The sequence below is a fragment of the Chelonoidis abingdonii genome, chromosome 3 (genome assembly GCF_003597395.2).
Source record: "Chelonoidis abingdonii isolate Lonesome George chromosome 3, CheloAbing_2.0, whole genome shotgun sequence".
Taxonomy (NCBI): domain Eukaryota; kingdom Metazoa; phylum Chordata; order Testudines; family Testudinidae; genus Chelonoidis; species Chelonoidis abingdonii.
The window spans coordinates 40427382-40438663 of NC_133771.1; the positions used below are offsets into that span (position 1 = coordinate 40427382).

General features: G+C 41.5%; 1 protein-coding gene across 2 annotated transcripts in view; it reads left to right on the plus strand.

The window, feature by feature from the left end:
- The window catches only part of SH3YL1 (SH3 and SYLF domain containing 1), a 108783-nt gene extending 97964 nt beyond the window's left edge, over window positions 1-10819 (plus strand). For both annotated transcript variants that reach the window (XM_075063696.1, XM_075063697.1), the window contains one exon: window positions 10325-10819. In XM_075063696.1, the coding sequence (XP_074919797.1) occupies window positions 10325-10521 (197 nt within the window). In that variant the 3' untranslated portion in view covers window positions 10522-10819. The remainder of the gene's footprint in view (window positions 1-10324) is intronic.
- The last annotated feature ends 463 nt before the right edge of the window (window positions 10820-11282 follow it).

An 11282-nucleotide genomic window follows, 5' to 3' on the forward strand; every position in this document is an offset into this window, starting at 1 on the left:
TCCGTGGCCTGTGCTGTACAGGTCAGACTACATGATCACAATGGTGGTTCTTTGAGTGCTTGCTCATGTCCATTCCATATTAGGTGTATGTGCTTGCCATGTGCACCGGTGCCAGAAGTTTTTCCCTCAGCAGTATCCGTAAGGGACCGACTCTGGCACCCTCTGGAGCAGCACGCACATGTCACGGTATAAGGGGTACCTCCAGCTCCCCCAACTCTCAGTTCCTTCTTGCCGTCAGTGACGGTTGAAACGTGTGCTGCTTCAGCTAACATTGTTTTGTTCTCCATTCTTGTGAAGTTTATAAAACCTGTAATATAGTTGTATATAGTTAGTAGTTGAAGTAGTTACCCTTAGTAGTAGTTGGAGGGATAGCTCAGTGGTTTGAGCATTGGCCTGCTAAACCCAGGGTTGTGAGTTCAATCCTTGAGGGGGCCATTTAGGGATCTGGGGCAAAAATCTGTCTGGGGATTGGTCCTGCTTTGAGCGGGGGTTGGACTGAATGACCTCCTTTCCAACCCTGATATTCTATGATTCTTAAAGGGTTTGTTAGTCCCGAATGGGACTCAGCTGGGGGATGGGGCATGCCCCAGTCCCCAGGCTTTAAACCCTGTGATCGTTGCAAATCACCTATGCCCATGAGTGATCCACATCGTAGCTGCCCAAGGTGCTTCGGCGAAGGGCACATAAGCAACAGGTGTTGTATTTGTAAGTCCTTCAAACTCAGGATGGAAAAGGAGAGGGACAACCACCACCTTAAAGTGCTCCTGATGGAGTCAGCACTCACTCCGGCACCAGAGCAACAGTCTGACTAGGCACTGAGCACCGCAGCGTCGGTGTGCAGTGCTCAGCCGGCACCATTCACGAGCTGGCACCAATCCCCCTTCATGGCTCTGGCCGAGAAGCCAAAGTGTACAGTGAGGGGAAGATCTCCTACTTCCCACAAGGGAAAGGAGAGAGCTGATGGCAAGCCAAGACCTCTGCCGGGCAGCTCAACGCCTCCTTTATGAAGTCAGGCCCCAGCTCAAGTCGAGTGGTGCAGCCCATCCCATATCTTGCCTGAGACTCTGGACAGCGCTGCAGGCCTTTGTCAGATTCAAGTGCTGTCAATGCCTGAAGCCCTACAGACAGCTCAGGAGATCCTGACACTTCCAGTGCCGCCCACACCAGTTCTAGCAGTACCCTCATCTCAGGTTAAACTCTCCTTGGGACCGCCGCGTACGTCCCCACCTCAGTAGCACCATTGCCCATCGCAAGGGACACCCCGCCACCACTCACCCGCCCAAAGCCATCATGCCTCAGAGGCTCAGCGGAGCCCTCTTTGGTCCCTGGACCTTAGGCACCAACAGGGGATTCAAGTTGTACCTCGCCAGTAGCCTAGCACAGACCCACCAAGGCACGTGCGCCCAGCAGGAGCACTGAGACAGATCCCTCGTGTCTCCAAGGGGGTACAGATCATGGGACTGATAGGGGGACCGATCAGGGGACAAAAGCCACCAATCACCAACCTGTCGTCATTTGTCTCTGAGATGGAGATCGCCGTATTTTGGAAGATCCTCCCAGCAACCATCTTGTGGTAGTTCCCGGTCCCGCTCGATGTCCTGTTACCCGTTGAGTAGCATGAGGTGTAGCTTGCCGGATATCTGACTCCAATCCACCTAATGCACTTGGTCCCCGAGGCCCCAGCTAAGACATTTGTGTCTCTCAGACAGGTCGACCTCAAAGTGCAGTGACCAGCACCAATCATGCAAGAGCCGCCCCTCCGCCCGAGCTTGGTTGCCTGGTACCAACTGCTCCAGTTATAGCTCCAGCACGGAGCAGGGTTCCCTCACTGCGGGACAAGCTCCGATGCCTGCAGTGCCATCCACATCACCACCACGGAAACCTGTCCCATGTCCCCAAGTGCAGTGGCCAGCGCCATGGTATCCATGGAACCCTTGGGGGTTCACCCAACCTTCCCAGGCAGCCTGTTCAGTGTCGAGAGCCTCAGAGAGGTCAGCAGCCTCAGTATCCTGGCCCCCTTCAGTGCTTGAGGCTTCAGGGGGAAAGATCCCACAGGTCCAAGAGGACCTAGGGGAGCAAGCTGCTGGACCACCAACTGTCATTGAGGATCCCGTGGCACTGGCATCGGCATTGCCAGACAAGGCTGTCATGGGGCCCCCTCAGTTCCTCAGGATGACACCAAGGCTCACCAGGAACTATTGAAGAGGGTCACATCTAACCTGGGGCTTCAGGTTGAAGGAACTGAGGGCTGGGGGGAGCCAGCAGCATCCCATGTACCGCAGCATGTGCACACCACAGAGCCAGTCCCCACAGATACAGCTGAGGGAAAAACTTCCAGCACCAATGCATGTGGCGAGCACTCACATCTAATATGGAATGGAATGAGCAACACATCTCAAAGAACACCAGTTACAGAAAAAGATAACTGTCTTTTCCTTCTGGCCTTAAAATCTATGGATCTATGAACAACAACATATCTTTAAAAAAATCCAATCTTGGTTTTAAAATTGCCAGTGGTGAATTCACCATGACCTTTGATATATTACTCCAATGGTTAATTACCCTCACTGTTAATAATATACATCTCATTTCCAATCTTAATTTGTCTAGCTTTAACTTCCAGCCACTGGATCGTACTATACCTTTGTCTGCAAATATGAAAAGGCCATTCAATTCCCTTTACTTGCTGCCAGTCACCTTTCTTATCAGATTTTAAAGTCCTTTTCTCCATTTCAAGGCTCTGCATAGCTTTTTTCGTGTCTGTTTGTACTATACATCTACCACAGTGCCTGTTTTCCATCTATTCTCCCTCACAGTGTTTTATACCCTATCTTCTACTGGATAGAATGTTGGACATGTTCAAATAGGTGTGATTATCACCTTCTAGTGGTTATAGTGCACAGAAGATCTAAATCCTAATACTGGCATATGAGAGAGCATGTTACACTATTAGAAATCTGTGAAAGTCCACATTCATGCAATAAATGCAATTGATAATGCTTGATAACCATTTGAAAATTTTTGACCATTAGAGCAAAATCAGAAAACGCTGGGCTTTTTGCTAATCCTGTTTGCACAGTAAAATAGAAATTAGTGTGGTTAAAAGATGATTCCTGTTATAGGCTTAATATAATAGGTCTACTTTTATGAAAATTATTTATTTGTGGCACACAAGGGCACAGATTGCTGAGTCCCACATTTCCAATTTTGTAGGCCACTATTTGGCTAATGGGGTATTCCACTGCAGCTTTCGTGTACCTGGACGCTTTGGGATGAGGTCGTACGGTTCAGTGCTCTGCGCAGCTCTTATCCCTGATGCTGGAGACACAATTAACTTTGTTTAAACACAAATGTGCATACTAAACATGTGAGCCAGCCATTTGAGTCCTCTTCTCTCATAACACTAGAGGAGGTAGAGGTTAGTAACTTGAGTGCTGTTTCTCAAGACTAACAAAACACTATTCACACACACTAAAGGCCATCCAAAAATCTTGAACAATTGCCCATTAAAAACCTTCAGACTCCTCAAAGAAAACATCTTACTTCAAGACAATCCCGTGTGTGTTGAATTTTGTATTTCTTCTGGTTTAAAATATTATTTTATTTCTTTAAAGATTTGAAACAGAGTTCATGACTTTAGGTGGGAATGAGTAGTATTTGAGTTAATCTCTAGCACTAAAAGAAATGAGGAAAAATATATGACAAGGAAAGGTGTGTGAAACTCAGAGGTTTTGGTACACTGTGCAAATATTTTCTTTCTGCTGATTAAAATGAGTTTTTGACTTTCAGGCTTCTGTGAACCAAATACATGGTTCTTGGTTGAGTGGGGTTCTATGTATCTGCATAGTCCTTAAGTCTTTACTGAAGGTGCTGTCCTGCTCATTCACAGTGCCTTCCAGTCTTTCCTTTCTTCTACAGTTAAAAATAAGCTGAATCTTGTGGATTTTTTTCTTCCATTGGTATAGGACCTTATATTAACTTAAAGAACTCCTAATTTAAAAAGTGAACTGTTGGGATAGTATATGCATTAAAATAGTCTAATTAAAATAGAGAGTTTTTGTAATATAATTAGCCATTATTTCATCTGCAAGCATCAGTGTATTAGATCCCAAAGTCTCAGTGATCTAGACATCCTATGCTGCACTGTAGCACCATCTTGTGTGAGCTGGAAATTTGATGTTCAAGAAATGCATCCCAGTTTCAAAGGTTTGCAAGTATTAAGAAATCTTCATTTTTCCACTATAAAATGAACAGTGTTAACTTTGACAGTAAACTTTAGAATATTTTATTATAATTGAGTCTGTGAAATATAAAACATATGTTCTCCACTGTAGAATATCAGTGTTTTATGTCTATATCATATTGAGCAAACTATTATACAGTGCAGAAAGTATTCCAATCATATTCTGTCCAATGGAAATGAAGAGGAAAAACAAGTTCAAGATTTTTCCTGTTTTTCCTCACAGTTTACATCATCATATATAGCACTTCTTAAAATGCACAGAACTTAAAAATGGTTCAACACAATGTTTAGGCAAGAGTCGCAGGTAATCAAATGTATATCATCAAGAATTATTTCTGTTTTGTGCTGTTAAAACAAGTGAGGACAGATAAGTAAGGCAAAGAGTGAGATTAGAGATTTATCAAAAAATAAAAGGAAATTAAGAACTAGGAAAATGCAAGCTCTGAGGAAATAAATTATTTAAGAATAATTCTGCGTTAAATGTATGAGAGAGAGTTAGAAATAAAGCTGCAAAAGGCCTGGGAGAGATAGCATATAACAAATAGTAAGACACCCAAGCAATTCAGGGGGCAGAGGGAGACAGTAATGAATGCATGTTTATGGGGAATCTGTACCTCCATTAGTTATAACTCCATTTATCCTTTCCTTCATAGAGTGAAGGCAAGATATGCCTTTCACCCCCCGCACTCTTTTTTTAAACTTCTCTATATGGGCATTCTTCCCCATACTCAGATCCTCAGAATACTACTGCATTTGGATTATTGCTGAGGCAGCAGTGGTGAAACACCATGCTTCCACGTATCCATGAGATACTTCTGCCTCAGGTCCCAGGCACGGTAGGAATACTGAAGGAGATAGAATTTTGTCTGTACTATTTGAAGTACTGGTATGGATGAGTCTAGGCCTGCCGAAAATTAAATGCCCTGCCCCTCAGCTAAGGGAGAGGAACCACTATGTCCAAGCTCCAGTTGATTACGAGGGACAACAAAGGAGAAAACAGGAAAGGTGTGAGGTCAAAGGTTAAAAAAAACAGAAGGGGACACAGAGCAGAAAACCCCCAACAGTGCCCACTGCTCTTCAAAGGCATTTAGGGAGTCAGTGGATACTGCCCAGATGAACTCTGCCTACAGGCATGACCAGGTAAGGGACCAGAGCACCCCCCCGACCCCTGTCCAACTTTCTCCTCCTGATGTGATGAATGGCCACCTTGGCCAGCGCCGGAAGTAGGTTGATAAGGAGGTCCCAATACTTTGTGGGGCCACAAATGTGATATGCATAAGTCACGACATTGGGAGAAGTGCAGCCAGAACCTCAGTAAGGTTCTGGAGGAGTTAGATGAGGCACTGCAACCGGATGCATTCTACATAGATGTGCTCCAGGGTCTCACAAAAGGGACAGCTGTTGGTGAAGTTCATAAGCCACACCAGGTACACACTTGTGCTCATGGCTCTGAGGAGAAGCTGCCATCTAATTTCCCCGGTGAGCCATGGAACCGAATGGAGTACAGTCTTGCCCACTGTGGTTCCTTGCCCTCATTAAGTGGCAAGAGGTACCATCACTTGGTATTCAGGGCGGGACATAAGGGCGAGGAAGTGGATGGTATGAGGCACGAGAACATACAGACATTCTCTGGGTGCCGTTTGGAGTTAGACCAACTGGATATCATGCAGCCAGCTCAAGTGGTGTGTCAGGGACAGCCATGGAGGATTGTGGGGCAAACGCCCATTGAAGATTTCTGAAGGGCAGAGGTAAGGGATGTTTTTGTCTGTAAGAGTTGGGGTAGTGGTGCATACATACTGGGTCCCCTCTACCTTCCAGAGTACCTCTTCCCGCACGTAAACTCCAGCCCATCTTGCACAGCATAGCTCTCACATTTTAGCTTCCTTGCACTCCTTCTGTTCTCTCCCTTCACAGCTCTGCTCAGCCCTTGTGCTCCCTTAAAGGCCCAGTTTACATCCCCTGCTGCTCAGCCTGTCTGCCTTTGCTCTGTGAGAGTGGGTCTGATAAGGCAGACTGGGAGCAAAACCAGAAGTAGCTGACAGAATTTGACAGTTCTGGCTGATGGCAGTGGTGATCAGCTAGGTTGTGATGGGTATGGAGAATAAGGCTGTAGTTAATTAGTCAGCTTCAAAAGTGGCCTGTGTGTACATGAAGTTTGAGTTTGGGCACTGTTGTGGTGTAGGGATGGGAACCTAAAAGTGGGGACTGCCAAGGAGCATTTTAAAATGTTTTCTTTACGAAAGTAAATATTTTTCTTTAAAAAGACATGGAAAATCTCATGGTCTTCTAAAGTGAGACTGATTTAGGCCCTGAATTTGGTACAGTCAGTAAAGTCTGAAACAGGGATGTTAGTCCTTTTAAATGCAGACTTCAGTAGACCCTTGTGCGGATACAAATTTATATCTGCAGGTGTGGATATCCACAGATATAAATCAGTATCCACGGAACTGCAGGGCTCTCCCAGGAACCGGAGTGGTGAAAGGAGCAGAATGTGGAGCTTCCGCTCCCAGGAGCCAGTGCCCCATGCTGGTAGCTCCTCCGGCACAGCTGTACTGCCTCCAGCCCTGCCCCTGTCCCTTCCACGCAGCTGTTGACCCCCGCTGCCGTTGATCCAGCAGGTAATATAGACAAGCCCTAAGAAATCAGTATTGCTCCCACTGAAGTCAGTGGCAAGATTTCCCATCAACTTCAGTGAAAGTAGGATGTGGCCATGAACTTCCTCCCTAAGTGCTTCTTTAAGATTTTGTTGCCAATTATCATGTCTTCCCAACCCTGTTGTCATTGGTTGGTCAATGTTTATTTAATCTTTCCTCTTCAGTCAGTCCACCCATCCAACCTTCTAATAATTTCTCTTGCACTTCTCTGAACTCCCTGAGATAAACTTAATTGATCTGAGCCAGTTGTGTATTGATTTAGGTGTGTTCACACAGAGGGTTTGCACTTGTTTCTTTAGTTCAATTTAAAAACTGATTTTAGTTAAACCAGTGCAACTTTTTTGTGTAAAGATGCCCAGAGTCAGAGCTCAGGGAGTTAAGAGAAGAGCAACAAAAATCATTAGGAGGTTGGAAGGATTAATTTATGAGGAAAGATTAAAAGTACTAAAATATTTATACATTGGCTAAACAATGACAACAGGGCTGGGGAGACATGATAATTATCCACAAGTATTTAGATGATGTAAACAGCAAGTAGGGAGAAAACTTATGGCCTAATTCTTTTCTTACTGAAGTCAGTAGGAGTCTTGCCATTGACTACAGTGGGAGCAGGATTATACAAATGATATGAAGGGGCCCAGTGGTGTTAACTATTCCCTTTGAGGTGTCTTCTTTTACCCAATAGCATCACCTGTTTCCATCAGCAGACTCTGAATGTGCTATTCAGTGGCCAAAGACACATTTAACTGTAAACTGTAAAGACCGAGCATAGAAATGGGAGGAAATTATTAAATATATAGCAAATGAGACATGACACCGTGTTTGGAGAAAGAGCTCAGAGCATGATTTCTACATTTATAAGAGTAGATCATCTAAGCAATGCTTAATGTTTGTGTTATTGTTACATTTAATAGACAAAATTAGACATTTAAATTTGAAATGCCTTTAAAAAGAAGTTATGACTGTTTTAATTCTTCAAAATGTAATTTGTTAGGTGACACTTGCATTTCTATTTTACGCACCTTTTTTCTTCAATGTTTTAAACCACAATAATGTTCAGGAATGTGAAACCTCTAAAGTAAAAAAATACATAAGAATGTCATTTTATTGGAGTTTGAGTCATTTCAGTAGCAGAATGTTGACTGAAAAAGTTGGTGAGTTTCTCTCAGAACAGAATTGTAAATGTGCTTTTGTTGATTACCAGTGCAAACATGTACTACAGATAATGCTGCCTGCTTTTTGTTTACAGTGTCACCTGAAAGTGAGAACAGGCATTTGCATGGCACTGTTGTAGCCAGTGTCGCAAGATATTTACATGCTAGATACACTAAAGATTCATATGTCCCTTCATGCTTCAATCACCCTTCCAGAGGACATGTGTCCATGCTGATGAGGGGTTCTGATTGATAACAACCCAAAGGATGCATGTTCATTTTCATCTTCTGAGTCAGATGCCACCAGCAGAAGGTTGATTTTCTTTTTTGGTGGTTTGGGTTCTGTAGTTTCCGCATCAGAGCTTTGCTCTTTTAAGACTTCTGAAAGCAAGCTCCACACCTCATCCTTCTCAGATTTTGGAAGGCCTTGGGTCGAGTGCTGTAGCTATCTTTAGAAATCTCACATTGGTACCTTCTTTGCATTTTGTCATATCTGTTCTTAAAATGAACAACATGCTGAGTCATCATCCGAGACTATTCTAACATGGAATATATGGCAGAATGCTGGTAAAATAGAGCCGGAGACATACATTTCTCTCCCAAAGTGTTCAGTCACAAATGTAATTAATGCATTATTTATTTAATGAGCATCATCAGCATGGAAGCATGTCCACTGGAATGGCAGCTGAAGCATGAAGGGGCATACAAATGTTTAGCATATCTGGCAAATACCTTGCAATGCCAGCTACAAAAGTCCCATGCGAACTCCTTTTCTCACTTTCTGGTGACATTGTAAATAAGAAGTGGGCAGCATTATCTTCTGTAAATGTAGGCAAACTTGTTTGTCTTAACGATTGGCTGAACAAAAAGTGGGACTGAGTGGACTTACAGGCTCTAAAGTTTTACATTGTTTTGAGTGCAGTTATGTAACAAAAAAAAAATCTACATTTGTAAGTTGCCCTTTCACAATAAAGAGATTGCACTACAGTACTTGGATGAGGTGAATTGAAAAATACTGTTTCTTTTGTTTATAATTTTTGCAGTGCAAATGTTTGTAATAAAAATAATGCTATAAAGTGAGCACTGTACACTTTGTATTCTGTGTTGTAATTGAAATCAATATATTTGAAAATGTAGAAAAACATCCAAAAATATGTAATAAATTTCAATTGATATTCTATTGTTTAACAGTGTGATTAAAACTGCAAGTAATCACGATTAATTTTTTTGAGTTAACTGTGATTAATCGACAGCCTTAGCGCCCACAATTTCTGATTTTATATAATTTACTTTAAAATTAGACTCTTTCAAACCTTCAGTTTCTTTTTATTTTGTCAAAGACTTTCAGGTAAGATAATATTCATGTGATATGGTCTCCATGCAAAATAATTTTTTGATGTCATTATTTTGTTTTAATTCCTTTAATTACTGGATTATTCCTTATTTTAGATACATATTATTCCATTGCCAGGTTCACCTAAATAGAGGGAATAGCTCTTATGTACATCTTCTTACACATACTCCTGTCTTATTTTATAGATAGATTTGATTGTATAATAATGACCCAATATCATGGGAATGAGAGCCATTTATTATTTGGGAGATGGGGTGCTACTTGGGTATTAGTGGAGTCAGGGCTTTAAAAAAATGTACCTGACACTTAATGTTATTCCATAATAGCTCTTAAAATTTTGCACACTGTGTCCAGCTATGTCTTCGAGAATGCAGATTGTTCAACACCTTGCGGCTTTGTCCTGCTCCCAGTCACTTTATAGTGCAGGATTGATCCCCTGAAGAGGAATACCAGCAATCTGTGTATTGAGGTTCTGTTTTCACTGTGCTCATGGTGTCTTGACATATTTATTAAAAGAACGGCCATGCTGGGTCAGACAAAAGGTCCATCTAACCTAGTGTCCTGTCTTCTGACAATGCCCAATGCCAGATGTTTCAGAGGGAATGAACAGAACAGGTAATCATCAAGTGATCCATCCCCTGTTGCCTATTCCCAGCTTCTGGCAAACAGAGGCTAGGGACACTATCCCTATGATAGACCAGTCTGAGAATGTATTGAAAATAAGCTTCATCACATCTGCAGTTAGAGAGAAAGAGAGTGTGTGTGTATAAAGCTATAATACACTGAATTTGTTACCCTTATTAGTGATTATTTCCATCTTTTAGGATACTGAATTTGAGAATATACTGTACATGAAATTCAACATATTAATAAAATCTTTTAAAAATAAAATAAGATTTCAATTGATCTTTCTTTTTAGAGAATTGGAGTAAACCTGTGGAAGTGACAGCACTTTATTCATTTGAAGGACAGCAACCAGGTGACTTGAATTTCAAAGCTGGAGATAAAATCATTGTCAAAACGAAAACAAATTCACAGTTTGACTGGTGGGAAGGAAGCATCCGAGGACAAACTGGCATCTTCCCAGCCAATTACGTTACCACGAACTGTAACTAAAATGCATTCAGTGGCCTTAATATTTTTTTTTCTAAACTTCTTTTCTGAAATTATCCACTGGATGATGTACAATCAATTTACAATTTGTATTTTTAACAAAATGTCCTATAAAAATGTTTTTATTCTGCTTCCAATTACAACAAATTTTTTAGAGTCGATTTTTGTATGGAAAGAATTATAAATATAAAAAGATATATTAGAAGAATATTTTGATTTTAATAAGTTATTTTGTCTCTAATGTTCTCTTTCCTTAATCCATAATAAATATTCTCTAATAAACTCTATTCAAGCTACCTATCCGTTGTAGTTTTGCTTGACTCTAAGAAAATGTGTGAGCATTTATTTCAGGGGAGATTGTGGAAAAAGGTATATATGATAGAAGACATTTCCTTTTTTCTTACGTATCATTTTGGACATTATTTTTTAAGAATGATTTTAGTTACAAATCTCTAATACATTCATCACAAGATGTACTGGTTAGATAAACAATTTTTTTACAAATCTAATATCAATATATTTAGCTATAGGACATAATTCTATGAAGATTCTTATATAGCCCTAATTATTGTAGTATCCAAGTACTTTCCAGTAGTGCATAAAAATAAGTGACTAATATGTGTTGTATGTGATTCATTCTTTCTCTCATCCTCTTCCTAGAAGGAGAACTGTGTGTGCACTGTAGTGTTTTGTTTGGTAGGTGTTTGTTTTTTTTTAATTATATGTTTTTATATTAGAGAAGAGGCAGGGTTGAAGAAGTGCAG